Source organism: Pleurodeles waltl, chromosome 1_2 (genome assembly GCF_031143425.1).
Source record: "Pleurodeles waltl isolate 20211129_DDA chromosome 1_2, aPleWal1.hap1.20221129, whole genome shotgun sequence".
Classification (NCBI taxonomy): Eukaryota; Metazoa; Chordata; class Amphibia; order Caudata; family Salamandridae; genus Pleurodeles; species Pleurodeles waltl.
Genome location: NC_090437.1, coordinates 491,042,405 through 491,063,829, shown reverse-complemented (window position 1 = coordinate 491,063,829; position 21,425 = coordinate 491,042,405). Strand labels below are relative to the sequence as shown.

At 44.2% G+C, this 21,425-nt stretch overlaps 1 protein-coding gene across 3 annotated transcripts in view; it reads left to right on the top strand.

The window, feature by feature from the left end:
- ARHGEF38 (Rho guanine nucleotide exchange factor 38) overlaps positions 1-21,425 on the top strand; it is a 215,098-nt gene that overhangs the window by 146,410 nt on the left and 47,263 nt on the right. For all 3 annotated transcript variants that reach the window (XM_069241343.1, XM_069241361.1, XM_069241352.1), the window contains exon 6: positions 9,137-9,336. In XM_069241343.1, the coding sequence (XP_069097444.1) occupies positions 9,137-9,336 (200 nt within the window). The remainder of the gene's footprint in view (positions 1-9,136; positions 9,337-21,425) is intronic.

Here is a 21,425-nt window from a genome sequence, read left to right as displayed (position 1 = left end):
TTGCTAATGTTTAAGTTTACATTTCACTACACACCAAGTCTTGACAAGAATAACTCTGACAGAGATGTTTTACGCTGGTATCCCTTGAAGTCGCCTTCTACACCTTACTCCATTTAGGAAGCCTACCTCCTCGTAGATATACCCACTTTTTCCTCACACCTGGCGGCATCCATGCTCGTGTTTTGCACATCTCATAAGTCTGTGTTGGCGGGGAACAATGTTTTACATAATAGGAATGGGTATCATTCCTGAGTCCAAGTTTGTGCGAGGCTCAATTGAGGTGTCCCAAATCGTTCCATAGACAAAGTTTGTCCACTTTGTTCTGTGGGACCATGACATTTACATACAGTAATTAATAAAATACAGATAGAAAACTATGTGCCACTCGAGGGATCCTGGTTGAGCAGCAGCCCAGCACATTATTGGCTTCAGGGGCATAATCAATCAAGCCTGTAATACGCAGCAAGAGCTACACCATTTGAGTTGCCTGGCTTTATAAACCAATTCAACTTTCACAAGGAGTTTGACATCAGCAGATGGTTAGTTCTAGTGGTGCTCTCTTTCACGACATGAAGGTTATTACTTGTATGAATAGAGGATTTTAATTTCCAAGAACCTGCTGTTTCAGCCATTAGATGGGTAATGGCAACCTTTACGTAGATGGGGCGCCATGTCTAACATACTTACTCCAAGGATATAGATGGAAATATCACCCAAAAGTTAACTACAAATGGAAATCAGTCACATTCTGGAAGAAATTAAAAACAATTGTGGTGCTCCAGGCCTTTAGTTTATTTTGCTGACTTACCAATTGTGCTTCCTCAGTATTTCTTTAACACCCTCAGCTCTGGTGGTACTGGTTTTGGTTAGGAGTAGACGTAGGCTAATGCTACAGAAGATTGACCTGCTAGTAATAAAAAGGTGACCTCGGAGCCCATCTTTTTGGATCTTATTTATTCACACAACTGCAATGTATGGTTAAATGGTTCTCTAACCAAAGGGCAGAAAAACCTTGTTATATGAGGCATGCAGCCGTTGATTTATCACTCCCAGATGCCTTGTTTGCAATAATGACGACAAATGATATTCCTAAACATAAACAAACATTTTTGGAAACTGTGCTTTAGACATTTATGTATACAGATTCTAACAGTGCATATGGACCGTGGTGTTACCCAGATTTAGAGCAGCAGCACTAACCACAAATATAAAGTTGTGGACAAGGCAGGTGTCTACAGACTTGGTGACCTGTTCGAAGCTGTACACATCATACATTCAACACTTTTTGGCAATAACACTCAACCATAACTAGCCTGTTCTAAACACACAGCTCTCTTATTAGAGGAGTCCACTTCATCTGGAGTTATGAAGTAACAGAGCCCCAGTGTGTAAAGTTTTAACATGGTGTTTTCAATGGGAGTGTATAGAACAGCAATTACACAATTGTTTCGGGCCATGCAGATAATGAACAAAACAATACTAAAATTGCTGCAAGGCAAATTAGCAGCAGACTCCAGTAGAGAACTGACTGATGTAAGGTGGCACTTAGCAACTGAAATCCACACAAGATTTTTCCAGGAACACAAGGTTCAAACTGATATAGCAAAGCATACTGTACCAAACTCACCCAACACTGCAAACACCTCTTCATGCTCCGCTATCAGCAATAATCACAGACCAAGTCATGGAGATCACTGGCAAAGCCAGCATCCACAAGCCTCAAACCTGTATGCTCAGACTGATGCCCAGGTATTGGAGAAGGAAGCTAGAGTGTAAAATCATAGTCATGGTGCTTGTGGGATTCAAAAGGCATATCACAATGACTTGGAAATCCGCACATGCCCCACATACACCTCCGCTGAGAAGCAGTTTATCAAAATAGGTGGTCGCAGAAAACACTGCCATCTGATATGCGTCCAGAAGGGTATACTGGGCACAAGATAGATCTTATAGGTTATTTTTTGACAGATCAGAATTTTCGGGGTAGACATACTAACGGAAAAGTGTACGTTGTTGAGAAAGGTCCATCTATTCTAAGGTGGCCACATCAAGAAGAGAGGGGACTCAAACTACATCGTAGGGCGAATTCACTTGTATATGTGGTGAATAAAGATGTTTGTGTCTCTGAAACAATGGAAGGTAGGGAAAATGGAGGGGATACGTTTATAAAGACACTTAAGGACAAGTTTAAAGTGGTATTTAGAGAGGACTTCGGAGAAGCAAAGCTGTTCAAGCATAATATTGTCACAAGTACACTGCCATACCTGTGTGACATTGTGTGAGAAAGGTTCCTTTCTGATGTTTCTCAAATTTGAAAGTGTTATTAGATGAACTGGGGGGAAAAAAATAATAATTGATCCAATAGAATTGTCTGTTGGGTATCACCAGTGGTAATTTCACTTTTCAGTTCAGGGACCTGAGTTTTTATAATGATTTATGCAGTTTGATGAATTCATATAGGTAGGCTGTCATTGGCTACCAAATGTGAAAAAGATGGTGTCCATGCTGCCATTGAGGAAAACTGTCAAAACAGATGAGGAAGAAAAGGAGAATGAGGTTATCTGTACATTAGATGTATGTGCTTCTCTGTGTGAGTAATGCCGGAGGGGATGGGACTAATCCTAGAGGGGGTGTGGATTAAGGCAATGGAAGAGGACACGGTGTTCAGTTCTGTATTACAATATATTATCTTAGCTTGGCAGGAGGAACGTGTAGTGTTAGGGGATCTTTAGGCATATCACAAGGTTGAAGATGAATTATTTTTTGACAATGATGTTTTATTTTGTGGTGACAAGATTGTCCACCCAATTGGATTGAGGAAGAATTAGTTCGCTCTGTGTAATGAAGGACATACAGGAATGTCTAGCACTAGTAGGGCACAAGGATATTTTTGGTGGTCAGAATCATTTCTGTCTTCCAACCTGAATCCAGATGGAAAAAAGGAAGTCAAGGAGTCCTGCATGTATTAGAGGAGACATTTAATAGAAGAACATGTTACAGGCTACTCTTGCAGGACAACTCCCAATGTGGTGACTAGTGTGTCTCCTTTTGAGGTCAGAGGTAGGAAGCCAGGTTCATAGTTGATTTTTTGGGTGGTTAAAGAGGGAATGCAAAAAACAATGGGGAAATCAATCACCATAGAGTAAGAAGTGGCAAAATCGTATGAAAGAAAATTAAAATTTGGATTTTTGTTATTGTAGTTTTGACATACAGGATAGCAGAGAGTGGATGAACCACACATTCTGTCACCCCAGAAGGGCAAAATGACAGGTGCCTGAGGATACTTGATTCAGCCGGATGCCGAGATGGGCCTGACTCCCACTCAGATGATAAAAAAAAAAAAAACTGGTGTCTGATGTACTATAGTCACTCCCATTCCCTGAAGCAGAGTGGAGTAATCTGGCCCACAGATCCCGAAAGATTGTCTGGGGCCCTGGAGTTGAGAGATGCAACCAAAGCCCAGGACAGTCTAGCACCCTCATTCATTTTCACTTTTTCCCTGGTGATCTGGTGGACTTTCTGCCCCCTAGGGTGTAACCCCTATGTTATCCAGAAAGGCTACCCAAGGCCTGGGAGGTTTGGGGGGTAATGCCAGGACAGGCCAAATTCAACCACATTCTTTCTTTGCGTTTTTCTCCTTCATGGTCAAGGATGCTTTTTGGTGGGACAGATAATGGGGTACCCCCAACTCCATTCTGGCACACCAGGGTAGAAGAAAGCCTGTCTGGAATCAGAGTGTTTGTAGGCCGCCCAGAGCCCAATAGGTTCACCCTTGACCCCATTCCTCTCTAGGTTTTTTTTGTTTTCACCTAAAGTCCAGGGACTCTTGTGGGCTTTCTGCCCTTACCTCTGGGCAGGCAGTTTAAGGTAAAAAATTTAATGGGGCGCAGAAAAACTGTATTGGACTGGGGATAAAAAAGATGCCAGGATGGGTTGGCTCTAACCCCATACCTTTTTTAAAAGATTTTTCCCCGGTGTTCTAGTGTGTTTTCTGTCCTCCCTGGGAGGCGGAAAGACCGTCACTGACCCACGGGTGGCTGGGGTGGCCCCCTACACTGTTCCTTAAAAACATGTGCCCACCTCTCTGGGATGTTCACTTTGGATACAAGCTGTCCCCACACTCTGCTGGGCCCTGTGTGGGGGGGGAGGGATGCAGGGGGGCAGGGTGTTGGCACCCTGACACCACGATGGGTGGACACCCGCCCCATTAATGTTTTTTTTTATTGCATATTTAATCCCTGGTGTCTAGTGTGCTCTCTACGCCCACTTACACTCAAGGTGACAGATCAGAGGTAATCAGCCAAATCCCTGCATGCCCTCCCACCAGGGGGCATGAGACTTCTAGTACCAGACTACCCAACCCCATTAACTTTTATGTATGTACTATCTGATGTCTAGTGGGCTCTCTGACCAACTGGTGTGGGTAGACAGTGATGTACTCTTATCATGGTTGTGAGGATGTGTACTCTACATCTCCCACAGTGTAAAGTTAGTGCTGAGGACATAGCAGTCACATTCTACGTACCAAAGAGGGTAATGAATCTATTTGTTACTTTGTCTAAATTTATTTCTTCCAGTCTAGAAACTGATCCAATCCAGCTACCAAATTTACAACCAAAAGTATCATAGCTCGATTCTGGCTATATTTTAATGTAGCCACTTATGTTAATTAGCCTGCACGTACTCTAAATAAGGTAATTAGAAACACATACCAGCTTTTAAAGATTACATTGACACCACTCTATACCTGTGAGGGCCCCGATGATATATTAAACAGGGACAATATACGTGTTTAGATTCAATCCAGAGTTGAACCATCTGTCAAGTGCTGACTTTCTTACTGACACAATTATTGAACCAGACCCTGGCTATTCAAGGAAAAATTCATTACAATTGGGGATACTATCAGAGCCTCCATATGCCAGTCGTTAAAGGGGCCTGCCTTCCGAAACCTCCTTATTAAGCTTGTCCTGCACTGCCTGTTTGGACTCCTTTGTTGACCGTAAATAGTCTGCCCACCTCCGAACCGGAGGACCCTCACACCCCAATCCAAAACCCCGTTTGAATCCGTCCCGTAGAGCCCTTACCTCCACCGGACGATCGTAAAAACCCAGCCAGAATTTTAACTTGTCCAGTTTAACCGGAGTACAAGCCTTTTACACTATATTTCTGTGCCCCCTCCTGCCTAGTTTGCCATTGGCCTGTTGCTGCTGGTGTGACCCCTCCCCTCTATAATGTGGTTGCCAATGGCATAAGTTCTGTGTTTGGTACCCACCTCCTGTGCCAAAACAGTGGATGAGGGCATACCTGCCCTAACATTTGGAGCATTGGTGCCAAAACCTACAGTATTCCTCAGTCCCAGCATGTGTCCCCTGTCCCAGTCTGGCCTTTGTATGTAACCCCCACCCCTCCTCAGGTAGCGCAGCCTTGAAAGGGGCGGTACACTATCAGCAAGCCACTTGCCATAAAAATCTTTTTCCCAGCTTCACAGCACTCAGTGTGTTGCCAACTTCACAGTACTCAAAGTGTGTCCTCTCACTTCACTTCACACAATTCCTATTCATATGGAGCCCATGCATATCCTCCCCCATAATTTGAGTCTTCCAGAACACATCCATGTACTTGAATATGGCCACACAGCGATCGGAAATGTCTTGCAATAAACCCTGGCAAAAATTTTAAATGCTGTGGTCCAATTTTAAATCGTTAGGGGCACCTTCGGCCACCTTGCCAGTTTAAACTCTTCCTCCTTAGATTCCCCCCTTGGAGCGCACCTCCCTATGCAAGAGTTTGAACATTTTCACTTAATCCCCCTTCCAAATTTTTTATTTGATGTCCATCATCAAATGTACCCCAAGCAGCTTAGATATTCCCATGTTGGGTAATCTTCTAATCTTGAGCTCCTTGCTGTACAGCCCCTCCTTTTCTTCCCTTTATCTCTCCCCTCCCTCCTTGCATACTCTATTACTGCCCCTTCACCATTCTCTTTTGCTGAATCTTTCTTGCACTTCCTGCTATCCACTATTGCCTCTGTACCTACGCCTACATCTGTCACATACCTCCCTTTGCACAGCCTACCCTCAACCCCTCCTTGTGTACCCCCTGTGTCCATGTGTCCATACCCATGGACACCATCACCATACCTCCACTGGTGGCCTGGCCCTTACCTGCCTCCAAAGTTTGTGCCCATACAGATGCTTGCTGCCTTGCCATGGGCCTCTGCACCTCCGTCCCTATATTCGGACACTCAAGGTTTGCCTGCAAGATATTAGACAGGGCATTAATTGAACCCCTTCTCTCCTGTCACCCCGTGCCAGCCCCTGCACCTCTTCACCCTGAACCTAGCCTTCTTTGAAGCTTTCCTCGTCATAATCCACTAGCATGACCCCGAGTGGGTTCTCCACACCGACCCAACAGGGCCTGCACCCACATTCCGCCTGTATACCGGTACATGCTTAGGAGTCGTGGGGCGACAAGTGGCATCCGGGTTAGTGAAATAACCTCTCTATGCCGACACCACCTGCCTGCCCATCACACTGTGATGGCTGAAGGCTGTCTGTGACCTTCCTCCAGTGGGTCTGACAAGTCAGTTCCAGACCCTTCTTCTGTCAGGGGGTCCCTTGACGATGTCTGGTGAACTGCATTGGGCCAGCCATCTCTTCTCCTTTTCTGCTTGGTGCTCTTGAGCCACCCCGGGTCTGCAGAGTCCAGAAACCTGTGCTGCTCCTCCATCTGTGAAAAAGACTGGTGTACTAGCCTCCTGCGCCTTCTGCAACTGCCCCCTGCCACCTACTGGGCCCCATGACCAAACGCTGCTTCCTGCCTCTGCAAGGATGTCTCAATTTTCACCTCAGCCCACCCCAATGTCTCCCAAACCAAGCTGCGCATCTGCCCCCTTTCCCTTCCTTCTCATCCCTGCTTCATTTTAACATGACCGTAAACAAAACAGATGCTAGGCCCCTTGCCTGCCCTGTCTCCCCTTCCCTTGCTTCCCCCGTCTGTCTTGAAAAGCCCCAATACTAGAATCCTCCAGAGAGGCCCTCTTTCCCGCTCCCCCATGCAGGGCCCTCTGGAGCCATTCCCACCTCCCCAAGAACGAATCCTGCTCAGTTTCCCTGTGAAGGAGCCCCCCTCCAGTGCTTCATTTTCATCCCAGGAGGGCCCTCGACCCCAGGGCCCTTAAAATACATTTAACCCTCCTCCTTTCACCCTGCGCTACCCCCTAGGGCAGGGGTCTTCAAACTGGGGGGCGGGCCCCCCTAATCCAGGCTCTGACCAAGAGCAGCATTATGCTAATTCAAGGGCTTTGTTTTAAGGTGAAAAACATTGAGCAGCAGGAAACCACTCTGTAATAAGCCATCACTAAACTGTTTTTTCACTTACATCCAAGCTGGGAGTATGTGTCAAGAGGGAAGGGACTTCAACTACTCTTCAAAACACCCACTTCTAATATTCACAATGTGGATACTTTTACATGTTAGTATGGCCTGTCTGACCAGATAAGTATGTTTGGCATTATGCATTTGATTGCAGTTAAGTTCTGATACTGTTTTAAAAATGCAATGTTTAAAAAGACGTGTAGACATATTTAAACATTGCCAATTTAATAGAACAATTGTGAAAAAATTTGATTTTGTGTTCCCCTCCTACTTGGGGGTAGGGAGGGAGGGGTGCGACATAAAAAAGTTTGAAGACCACTGCCATAGGGGGACCAAACATGCGTGTTCCATCCTTACTCCTGACTGCACACTGCTCTATAGCTTAATCAAGCTAGCAGGTGGCTTCCCAGATGCTGCCCACTGAGCCTACTTCTTCATTAACCCAACGGCCTGCCCACAAACCACTCTTCCAATAGGCCTCCTAATAGCCTCTGTGGGTGGCTCATCAGATGCCACCTGCTTTAAATCATGCTGTTTTGCAGTGGCCCTATACATGTGCAGGCCGCGCAGACAGGCCCCTACAGACATCTCCTGGGCGCCTCTGGTTCTCAGCCGCTTCTGCATAGGGACACGGGCCCTCCTTCAATGCAGTTACACTCTGTGACCCCCTTCCAGCCCCAGGGGCCGCTGGGGAGCACTCAGTGGCCCAGCCCACCCACACCGATGACTCCCCTCTCCTGCCAGCTCCACGAGGGGCCACTCTCCGTGACACAGAGCAGCCTGGGCATGTACCCTTTCTCCCAGTGACACTACCACACTCCACCTGTGTGGCAACAAGCAAGCAACAGTGGAAGCGGCTATACAGGCAGATGCCCAACGAGCTGGGCGGGCTACACTCAACATCTCTTTACAGTCCACAGCCAGGCAAGACGCTGGGCCTCCCTGAGGAGCCACATCACCACCTCAGCTTTTCCCGCTTCATCTGCCATCACACCAGATAAGCGCTACAAATATCAACTAGCAATAAGTTGCCTAAAACCTAATGGTAAAGCGAAAAACGCCACAAATGATGTACCTACCACCAGTCACCAGGTCACCTGAAACTAAAATGGTTGCAGGGACCCCGACTAATCACACTCTATAATTAAGTTATAGTGGGCTCTAAATGTAGCCAAAACAAAATGGTAGTTCTTGTCTGTGCACCCTCCCAATCTGCCCAGGGGGCAGGCCCCCCTGTGATCAGTTGCCCACCCACCCAAACCCCACTTGTGCTATTTACTCCCGTGATAAACTACAATGAACAGTATGTCGATGCTTACACGTCACCTTTTGACCTGCACTGCTACACAAAGGACAGTGATTTTCAAGATGTTTAGATAAATTATATTGTGCTTTAGTAATGTACTCTTGCTCCTTCATATCACTATAGAAATCTGTACTCTGAGCGGATTAATCTCTTCCTATAGTGAATCACCAGTGCGGAGCAGTGCTCTGACACCCATGAAGCCGGCTTCCCACTTTACAAAACTGTGTAAGTAAACAAATGCATACCACAAAGGCAGGGACATGAGTCAGTGGGCAACTCCTTGAGTACATGGGATCACTAGGAGATGAACAAGTTGTAACCGCAATAGTCCAAACCATATTATTTGCATACAGAGTCCCCAGTGAGTAATCGCTGTTCTCTGTAATAGATGCCATTTTATGGAGCATAAACAACTAGGTGTTTAATGGCATCACTTGTTTTTGTCTTTCAGAGGGAAGTCGAATCTATTGGATATTGGCTCCCTGATGATCAAGCCAATTCAGCGCATCATGAAATACCCCCTGCTTTTATGTGAAATGATGAATTCTACACCTGCCACCCACCCGGATTACAAAGCCCTGAAGGAGGCCTTTGTCGCAGTGAGGGACATTAACGTGAACATCAACGAATTGAAAAGGAGGAAAGACTTGGGTAAGGGAAAACACTCTGGATCTGATTATGACCTTGGCGCATGGGCTGCTCCGTTCCAAAAGTGACAGATATCTCACCGCCATTTTATAAGGTCCATAGGATATAATGGGACTTGCAACAGTAGCCCATCCACCAAGGTCGTAATCAGGCCCTTTGTCTAGTTTGTTGTATTGTGATTTTTGACAAGAGACTAATGACCAAGTTGCTTTTTATCAGCAAGATGTGACATGCAGTCAGGTGGATGGCACACTGGACAGAAGCAGTGTCGTTTATTATGACCCTTTTTAAATGATTTGGAATTTGGATGTACATTCAGTGTTATGAAGTGCTAAGGGGTCGATTCACAAAAGCATTATGGAGTATGCTAATTAGTACTACATGCGTGTCCTTGCACTTCTTAGCAATTCAGCCTGAAACATCTGACTCCCTATATGCAAAAATGCAAAGAGGGCACAGTGCTAATTGTATATGCTAATTTCCTGAATATTCCATTTTAGATGTTTTAGGACCAATTCATATAGGTATGTAAGAGTATGTAAAAGAGTACTACAGGACAGTGCTACTTTACACAATCCAAAATGCTGTTGTGGCTTTCACAGTGAAGCACCTACTGCACATGCTGTACCTGTTTGGTGCTGCACCAAGAGAGGACACCTTACTCCTTGCCCAAAACATTGAAGCCCTGGCCGAGCTGGAGAAGAGGGGGATTTTATTTATATCCCCTAAGGTAGGTGGAGACGTTTCTTGCTGTGCCCTCTTGTCAGGCCCATCTGAACCATTTCTAGACACAAACCACATAAATGTGCACCATTTATGAAGCTCTTCAACGAGGGTGTGGCTGCATGTTTTCCAAAAAGAAAGGAGGGGCATCACAGCATGCACCACATTTAGTGCTTTAAAATATATATTAAAACTACCCAGCCTCTCTGCTAGTGATCCTATTCATTGTCTGATTTCGGCTGGGGTGAGGGTGGTGCATGGAGGAAATTGCTAACCTTACAAAGGCAGATGGGTAGGAGTTTTATTCTAGTGCCATCAGCCCTTTTAAGGTTGTTAATAAATTGTATTCTGCATAAAACATGGAGCAATGAGGTAGTCTCGGTTCAGCCATGGTGGGCAGGTCAATGACGTGACCTTACTGGGTGAACCTTTCTGGGTCTGGCGAGGTGCAATCTGCAGGAGACCCAGCATGTTCCCATCTAACCCTCAGCCATTCCCTGTTGTCAGTCCATATTCAAGAGCCATTCCCTGGGAGAACTTACACTGATGAAATATGTTGTTTTACTTGTCCACAATTTAGGGCATTTCATTTGCAGAGCAGGTAAATCTGTACTCCTAAGGAGCACTTTCACTGTAATGCGCTAATGGTGAAATATCCATCCTTTACAAAGGACACAGTAAAACTTGTGCGGATTAAGCATTTGGAACATGTATTGCTTAATTTGATAACACAAGCTATGCAATGAGGTATATGGTGGTCGTCATGCTCAGCAGAGAGGGCAGTTGACATGATGGTATCATTGACTTAAACCTAAGCCACATAAAGGATGCTTGCTGGGATTCATGTTGCCTGTGCTTGGCAATAGCATTGCCGGCCAATACTGCCTGACGTATACTGTGTTCCTCTGCCACAGTCCCACCTCTCATCTCCCTTCCTTTCACTTAGAAACCTTTTTTACCCACTTCCCTCTAAAACTTTGATGGCATGCCATCTCCATGAACTGAGCCAGAGAGGCCACATTTCTGGACCACTCTACACTGACAATGCTACTAGACTGGCTTTGTGGCAGTGTGGACCCTATCTTGAAAAACAGTGAGCATTGGAGTGCATCTTATTTCTCTACAAACGCCAGGAGCTGCTAGAGAGCTGGAGCTGTTATTCTTCCTTCATGGATTTAGTGCCATGTCCTGCCCCCAAGAGAAACTAATGGCCCTAAAAAGAGCAAGAGGGCTGCATAGAACATGTGCTGGCTATTGAAGCCTGCTTGGGCCAAGAGTTTGTTGTTGCAAAGAAGGGCAGCTGGGAGGCATCATTGGATTCAATCAGCCCCATCCATTTCCCCCCAAAGATATTTAACTCCCTCCAGTCTAGAACTCTAACCATATCTTCAATAGAGAAGGTATGGTTGCACCAATAAGCTGAGGTGAAATAAGAACAGAGACCCACAGTGGGGTAAGCAATATATTGCTTACTCCATATTGGATCTTTGTTCTCCTTCCTCCTAAGCTCCATGGGGAGCCCATACCTTCTTGACTGCTAATAGAGCATAAAAGGACTGATTGTTGACTGACATCAAAGGAGAGTTGACCACTCACTGTGTTCACAGCCAAACGCAAGAGTGTATCATATTTCTGGCCTCCCACTGGCACTGTGTCAGGACCTGGTACAGAAGATATCAAAATGGCATAAGCACTTGGAGTTAGCCCCAGTTGTAAAGAACCCATTTTGTGAGTGAACATGTGAAAAGATAACCTGCTAACTCCACGTGGGTGGAAAAATTGGAAGCGGCAACACTGGCAGCCATTTTGCAGTGAAGGTACAGGTGGACATGTGTTAAAGTCATCCAATATAGACTGAAGAAAAAAGTGTCCGAACGAGAGAGGTCAGGCAGACTTTTTTGACCCAACTAATCTGGCAAGCAGCAAAAGAGTGAAGAAGACATGAGTTTTACATATGGGCTCCTCCATAACTATCAATGGAGAACAGTATGTTACAGATGTTTCTAAAGGGTGAAAATAATATATACTTGCTGGATTCAAAATGTGGTGCATTATATGAAACTGTAACAGCACTGGGAAAGCTGTGTGTTTCAGGTGGAGAAACCTCTACAGGCAATTTTAGACAGCATTAAGAGTAGAACTAGAAAGATGTAAGGAATCTACAGGAAGACCTAGTGATAATGTCAAAACATCTAGGGCCACATTTAGGAACTGGAAAATTTATGAGTTCCTATTTGCGAATCAATGTGAATCGCAAATAGGAACTCTCAAATCCCTATGTACGTATGATGTGAGGCCTCAAATTGCGAGTCAGTAGTAAGTTGCATCCCAAATAGGGGATTCTCAAAAAAGATTACCTAAATTTGCGAATGGTGTCGCAAATTATGATTTGTTTCGCAAATTGCGAACAGCACTGCATAACAGGGAAAAACACTTCCTGGTCATGGGTAATCCCCTCTTCATCAGGAAGTGCCTCACAGAACCTGCCTGAAGACCAACCTGAGTGGAGGAGGAGTGAAGCTGACATTCACAACCAAGGTCCTACAACCCCAAAGGTGCCCAAGCAGCAGCAATGCCAGCAAAACTGCAGAAAAAAACTCCTGCAGGAAGAGAAAGAAAACTAAATTTCTCTGAAAAGGAGTTGGAGATACAAAGGAGTGCTATGAGAGCCATGATGTCCTATTTGGGAGGGCATCAGTGACAGTTCCTGAGTCACAGAAAAAGAAGATCTGGCAGGAAATCCAACCTAAAATAAATGCCATTGGAGTCACACATCACACCATTGATGAAATCCGCAAGAGGTGGTATGACTTCAGGTCATGGGCAAAAGGAAAGGTAGCTCAGCAACTCACAGAATCCCTGGGGAACTGGAGGTGGCCGCCCAACAGTACCACCACCCACTGCACTTGAGACCATGGTGGAGACCACATTGGGGCCCGGAGGCTGTCATGGGCATTGGACACATCAACAGTTCTGCACCAGGAACATCACAAAATAAGTGTACAATATTTACTTTTCTCACAACTTAGACCCCACAGCTGTGCCCAAATTCCATTGGTCCTGCAGCATGCATCAGACATTTGTTTCCCACATTTCAGACATGTAATAATCACAGTGAATTATGGGTGATGTAGTCAATAAAGTCAGGTTAGGAGTAATATGCACATTTATTGGGACAGACATCAGAAAGGTAATAAAACATATCACATTTGTCCCACAGATACCCCTGTGGTACAGAATGAGGACGCCAATGTTGAGGGAGTGGGTGATGGCAACATGACAGCAGAGGAACCCATCCCTATAGACAGCACCACCCCACCACACTGTAGCATGATAGCAATGTCACCAGAGCCTGCAGCAATGGAGGACGATGCCCCTCTGCCACCAAGTCCAATCTTACAGTCAACTGCGAGCCAAGACCAAAGTCTTCCAGTGGGTGGGCACAGAAGGCATTGTGAGGCAACTGATGCTGTTGAAAATGGCGACAACGCACAGGTGTTTGTTGGTTTAGAGGCATCCCTGCTCCAAAGTCAACGCATGCAAAACAAGCATTTAAAAATAATCAGCAGGAATTTGCAGAGCATGCAGCAGAACATGTCTGTTGTCTTCCATAGCATAAAGACACAATTTGCAACACTGAGCACCAATGTAGTGAGCCTGACCACTGATATTCAGGAATTGTGCCAGCAAATGATAGTTGGCCAAGCCCCTCAGCGGCATCAGCATTGCTGTGCTGTGGCTGCAATGGACCAGCTAAGTCATTCCATTGGTAGATTGGCCACTTCTGTTACCACTCTCTCTTGGGTGGAGGTAGAAAAGGGACACTTTAGTGGTGATGTTTCCGGGGGCCTAAGACAGATCACTGCTGCCCTTGAACTGTTACAGACAGTACACATTGCAAGAGGTGCAGGAGATGCCCCTCCGAGTAGTGAGGAGAATTCCAATGTGAGCAGCTTATCGTCACTAATGCCCGGACCTTGCATGTTGGATGTAGCCACAAAAAGCTGTAATGCACACTTATCTGATGCTTGGCAGTTACACATGGTTATTATTTGTTTGGTGATGTAACCAACATCATTTTGTATTTTACTTACCACTTGGGAATCATATAGTTCAGAGTGACACGGCAAAAAGAGTAGCCCAACATTAAAGATTGCTTTTGTTACAAAGATTGTGTCTACTTGCATCATTTCTGTGAACACAGTGTTCCCCAAAACTTACCTTGCAAAGGAATGTGCTATGTGATCCCATTGGCGTCTCCCCTCCACAGCTATGGTCTGGTCCCCAGGCTGTAGTAGTGGTGCTTCTGGTTCATCATCTTCTGAGTCTGTGTCCTCCAAATTGAGGTGTAGCCTATGCCTGGTTGCTATGTTATGTAGAATGACACAGGTTGCCACAGTTTTGCAGGAATCCTCTGGGGCATACTGAAGTGCACTTCCACTTTTGTGAAGGCACTGGAATCTGGATTTGAGCATTCCAAAGGTACATTCAATTACAGCTCTAGTACGGTGATTGTCCTGTTGTATCGCCTCTTATTGTGGTCTGCAGGGGCTAGGTATGGGGTCTAGATTCAAGATTGATAACGCATAAGCGCTGTCTCCTGGAGACACAAAGATAAGTGTGAGTATGGCAGTACCTGCTGTTCGACAGACACATATATGCAATTTGTTTTAAGGCATCACATCACCTAGTAAATATCCATCTTCAAAATCCCCACATTCCAGGCATTGGTGTACTTTACTGTGCCTGAAAATGTATGCATTATGGGTATTTGTCCACTATATCTGTGATGACATTATGGCCATCACATACCACCTGGATGTTGAGGGAATGGGTATTTTTCCTGTTTCAGAATAGGCATTCAAGATGTGACAGAGGACAAATAGGAACATGTGTCCCATCTGCACACCCTAATACATGTGAAAAGTTGGCAATCCTGTAAAAGTTGATTTTGTGTTGTGTATGTCTGCTTCGTTCTTGGGGAGGTATATGTAACTGTTCATGTGGATGAGCATGCCATCTAGAAATCGGTTAAAGAAACGTGATAGTGCACTTTGGGACACCCCACCAGCAACTGCAATTACCCCCTGGTAGCTACCCAAGGATAAAAGGTGCAGTGAGCACACCTGCACATGCGTGGGGATGAAGTTGCTGTGCAGGGTACTGCTTTCCATATGGGCTTTAACAAAGCTGTCAAATCTAGGATCACAGCACATCTCAGCCTGTATTTCTCATATATTTCCTCCTCTGTCTGCTAGAATATGGTGACGCTGACTCTGAAAATCTGCTTCTGTCTCCTCCTCCTCTGCTGGGCAGCCAGGTATCGCGTCCTCATAGCAATCACAAAGTGCAGCCATTGTGAAAACCCCTGATGCATTTAGGGCCTCCTTTTATACTTTGCACACATTTATCACCCGATTGTAATCAGTGTAAACTTTAATGTGCAAAGGTTTTTTTTTTTAGAATAGTAGCAATGCACAACAGCCTCTAACAAATGGTTTGCGACTCGCAAATAATGATTCGGTATTTGAGAGTTGCAAAGAATGGTTGCTCTTGTTACCGACTCACAATTTGGTTGCATCGCTATTTGTGGCTATGGAATGGCATTCATATATACCAAAACACTACTTTCTGGTCGTAAATAGGTTTGCAGCCATTTTCTGTGTCGCAAAACGTTATTACATCTGGCCCCTGGCTTTCTTTTGTAGGAGAATACAATTCCTAGAACATGCTACATCCTGTGTGGCACTCTAGCTTTCAGATGTATCTGACATGATAAATCATCAATGGAATGAATTATCATATAATGACAGTGTAAGACTGCATAGCATTCCTTAATGTATTTGTATTTGGATTGCATGACAAGTGGTGTTGACCATTTAAAAGTGCATGCATTTTAAGCATGCATGCTCAACCACACTACCCAAAAGGTTCACTCTTGCTTTTCAACGAAAAGCCAAAAAATATAGACATGAAGGGTTTATATGTGAGCAGGTATATTCTATATTTTACATGCATGCATATTATAATATTAGTGAAATTAGTACTTCAGCTTTGACTGGAATGAAGACCCATTCTCATCCAAGTGAAGGGTAGATAAATTAGCAACATTGCTTCCTGTAATAATGTAATATTGCTGCACCTTGCACTAGATAAATAGCCCCCCATTTATGTTAAGAGCTTATATCTGGTTATCCACATTCAAGATAGAAGAATCTCAGGTGACCAGGACTGATTATTTGGCACTAAACAAAGCTAAGTGAGTGACTTATCCATGGTTAGGGAAGTGGGGAATGTGGTCATCCATGGGTCTTTTCATTTGGGAATCTGGCCCATGGTTCGGTGAATCCTGCAGGCTGTGCTTCAGAGAAGCTTATGTGGCTTCAGACTAGCCCGTGTGCGGCATGGGTTCCATCAATAATTTGGTGAATTGGCTCTCATGCACCTAGCTCTCTAGGCTCAACCAATTCTCTGTTGTTCATAGATTTATACTTAACATATATGCAGATTTACCTGGTTAAAACTCATTGGGCGAAGGTTCCCAAAGTTTTATATTTCCAACTTGTAGGTTCCCACAACTGTAGATGGGTCTATAAACTTTATAAAACAGTATTGAATGTTACCCGAACAAACAGTGTTGTCCACAGAAAGGCATTTAAACATTAGAAATAAATTGGAACACCCCAGCCACTGCTGGTGTCAGGGTTCAGGTGGGTGATTCGATTTCCCTCCTCTGGGAGGAAGAGAAAGATAAGAAAGAATGTGAGAAAGGCCCAGAAAGTATTTCACTGTCCAGACTTAGTTAACATGCTTCTGAATGTGTTGTTTGGAGCCTCCCCCTTCACGGTAATGAAGCAATCTCAGTGTTAGTTACCTATGTTGTTCTTGGCAGATTCAGCTCCTTCCTAGTCCTTTCATTGGCCACCCACCTAGACTGACTGTAAACTAATGTAAAAGTGGGTCACACAACACAATTTTATTTGCATCCCTTGTTTACAAAATAAAAAAGCAGAGATAACTTCCATCATTCAGGAACAGGCAGATTAGATAAAGGACGCATACTATGCCTCTATAGCAAAATAATTTCCCTCCCCTTTTTGTGTTCTTGATCATAGATTTATCGACTAACGTAGCCGTGGAAGATCTTCATGTCCGGTTAGTTTTCCTACCAATTATTGCATGCAGTGACCCTTGGGTCCTGATTACAAGTGTCCCAGTTTTTGATACGGAGATACTTAGGCCAGGAATCTCTGATTGCAGTGGTATCCCTGCACCAAAAAAAATAGGTATGCAAAGTTATTTTCCTCAATTGGGCACTAACTGTATGGACCCTGAAATACCTGTCTTTTACTGTGCATTTGCACCCCCCCCCCGCAGTTGCAATTCTGCAGAGAAAACTGCTGACCTTTTTTTGCCAGCTCTGAGCAGGCATCAAGTGTCCTCCGGAGGGCAATAGGATGATGCTGGGGTTCCGGAGTTCAGGACTCGCTGCTGTCTCTGGCTAGAACATTGTCTGCGATCCCATTCTACTGCAGGCGCTGGGTAGGGCGTGGCTCTGCTGATGTCCTCAACCTGACGCCCCTGCAGCAGCAAACTAAAGTCTGAATTGATCCCGGAGGTTGCGGATCTAACTAATCCAGTCCCGGAGACACTTGAAATTCCTAGAGATGAAATTTTACCATAGTTATCACTCTTAGTGGAATAATTCTAGTCGTAATTAAGGCCATGGTCTTTTACTGTGCCATGCCTGTCTCTCATCTGATGCTGTTCTTTGGGGTAACAAGGATTTTTTGCAATTCTATTTCTTTGTTGCTAATCTTTTACACCAGTGAGAATTTGGTGACTACTGTGATCTCCACTGCAATACATAGCAACCTGTCTTTCATCCAATATACTGCCATTACAACAAAGAGCACTGTTAAGTAAAAAAAACACAGGCCGATTTGTTTTGCCTACGCTTGTTTTCTACGCAACCTGTGCCTGTTTAGCATTAAGGCTTGGAATAAGGAAGATATTGTTTGTCTATTTGGAGTTTTCGTCTCCAATAACAGTGCTCTGTTTTGTATGAAGGCATAGAAAGAGGAAGGAATAATGCAATAAAGCGAGCCGACTGCAAAACTGATGTGTATTTACAGCAGAATAGGCTCACAGCGGGTCAGTAAATTGCCTTCTACAACAACCAGTGTTTATTCTCCAGAGCTGTCTTTGTACTTAACTATAACTACAATGACTTCCCATAAAAATAGTGGCCCTCATGTAGAAAACTATTTTGCAGTTGGAAAGACTCTGATTCATATAATTGGAACATTAGCGACTGCAAAATTGCATTTAACACGTTACCGAATCGCAATTTGAGTTTGGGAATTGATACAAAATCGGTATTTGGAAGGGTTTGTATCGAGTCCTTCTAGATTCTGATTCCTTGAGGGGTGTATTAATTTTGTGAAACCAGTATCTGGTCGCAAAACGGTAATATTTTACCAGCTCACCAAAGACGGTTGTAAGACATTTACAAACAGGAAGGGGTTCCCAGGGTACTCCTTCCCATTTGTGAATGTTAACAAAAACGTTTTTAGGAGTAGGCAGTGGTTCCTTGGATCACTGCCTGTTCCTAAGAAAAGGTTTTTATAGTTTTTTTTTTTTAACTTATCCTGTTTTTCTTCAAAGAAAACAGGGTGCATGTTTCTGAACTGCTTCATTTAAACACAATCATGGACATGGTGTTCTGCTGACCCAGGCAGGCCACCATGCCTGTGAATGGAACCAATCGTAGCGGGTAGCAATTTTTGACCTACCTCATCCACTACAAATTGGTATTTTGTGAACCAACCTATTAATACTCAGGTTGGTTAACAAAATTCAAGTGGATTCGGAAGATGTTGTTGCGAAAATTGAGATGACTTTTACCGAAGCCATTTGTGTACATTTCCTTTAAGAAATTGCAAAGTGATGGAAAAGGTTTTAACTGATCTGGTGGCCAAGCATACAGTAATCATGTAGATACATAAAGTACAATTCGCAAATATGTAAAGTGCTCAGTTTCCTGAACTGCATCTTTGTGAGGCAGTAATCACAGTGAAATGTCTTAGAGAGGTAATACAAAAATGTGCCATTTGTGCACCTAAAATTGCTGCATAATTGAATCTTCGATTCAGATGGTTCATTGTTTTCTCAGTGCGTAATTTCTGGAACAAATTGTGGAAAATAAGTGCCAGGGTCCAACATATAACTCAGAAGTCCACTGCAGCTTTCGACACCCACTGTCCTTACTTACCATTACACCCCTGCAAATGTGGCAGTATGGATGATTCCTGGCAATCCACTTTTGTAAGAATGGACTTAAGGTGCTAGTACTGTTATTTTGTTAATGTATTTTGCAATGTTAAATTATCTGATTTAAGAATAGATTGACAGCGCCGCCATATAGGGAGCTGGCATAAATATATGTCTGTGGCAAGAAATAAGTGCCAGTGCCTACCACTGGCACAAATCGGTATGAATTAAGCAGTGTCTAAAGCTGACACAGTTACAGAAAGCAAAAAGCCCAATATATACTGCATCTGTAAGCGCTCTGAAATACTGGTCTGAGAAAGGTCTGTGACTAGATCGGTAGTGTTCTCATACAATTAAAAACAGAGTGCTGAAAAAAAAAGACAGGCATAAGGCAAATCATTATTTGGGCTGGCACTGTGACCAGTGCTTAAATTTATCAGGTTGGTGCGCCAATTTTTTTGGGACTAACACTTATATTTGCTCAACAGACTTTGATCCACATGAAAATAGAGAAATAGACAAAAGGGGGAAAGAAGGAGGAAGAGAAATATCAAAAAGCTGATAAAGGAAGAAAGCAGGACGGAAAAAGAACCTACACGAGTGAGATAGAGACAAGGAGTGTCAGGTAGAATCAAAACTATGCAGCCTTGGTATTTGGCACCCCTGATCTGCTGTAGTACCAGCCATAGACCTCTTAGAAAAACATTGGACCCAAGCACTTATTCCTTTACAAATTAAGTGCTGGCTATGTCTACTGCGTATTAAAGATGACCGATAATTTTAGAACTTTATCTGATACTCCTGATGAGCCGAGGAGTGTCGAAACTGTATTATGTTCCAAAATCTTCCCTGACAGGTCACAGTTACATTACTTTGTTTCTTACACTTCGACCACTGACCCAGACCTCAGATCTGACTAATAGAGTAGATGACTAGAGAAGAGCTCATTAAACATTTCATTTAAGTTAACACATTTTCCTGTATTAGACTAGATCTGACAATATTGTGACCTCATAACCTCAATTTTCAACATTCCTCAATTAACCAATGATTTGTAATTGAGGGATCTGAGTCCTCTGTACAATTTCATGACCGCCTTCTGCTGAGCCCCAGCCCAGAGGCTTGGGAAACATAGAGCTAGACTATGGTGTGGATTGTAGGTGCACAGAATACAGGGAGTGCAGAATTATTAGGCAAATGAGTATTTTCACCACATCATCCTCTTTATGCATGTTGTCTTACTCCAAGCTGTATAGGCTCGAAAGCCTACTACCAATTAAGCATATTAGGTGATGTGCATCTCTGTAATGAGAAGGGGTGTGGTCTAATGACATCAACACCCTATATCAGGTGTGCATAATTATTAGGCAACTTCCTTTCCTTTGGCAAAATGGGTCAAAAGAAGGACTTGACAGGCTCAGAAAAGTCAAAAATAGTGAGATATCTTGCAGAGGGATGCAGCACTCTTAAAATTGCAAAGCTTCTGAAGCGTGATCATCGAACAATCAAGCGTTTCATTCAAAATAGTCAACAGGGTCGCAAGAAGCGTGTGGAAAAACCAAGGCGCAAAATAACTGCCCATGAACTGAGAAAAGTCAAGCGTGCAGCTGCCACGATGCCACTTGCCACCAGTTTGGCCATATTTCAGAGCTGCAACATCACTGGAGTGCCCAAAAGCACAAGGTGTGCAATACTCAGAGACATGGCCAAGGTAAGAAAGGCTGAAAGACGACCACCACTGAACAAGACACACAAGCTGAAACGTCAAGACTGGGCCAAGAAATATCTCAAGACTGATTTTTATAAGGTTTTATGGACTGATGAAATGAGAGTGAGTCTTGATGGGCCAGATGGATGGGCCCGTGGCTGGATTGGTAAAGGGCAGAGAGCTCCAGTCCGACTCAGACGCCAGCAAGGTGGAGGTGGAGTACTGGTTTGGGCTGGTATCATCAAAGATGAGCTTGTGGGGCCTTTTCGGGTTGAGGATGGAGTCAAGCTCAACTCCCAGTCCTACTGCCAGTTCCTGGAAGACACCTTCGTCAAGCAGTGGTACAGGAAGAAGTCTGCATCCTTCAAGAAAAACATGATTTTCATGC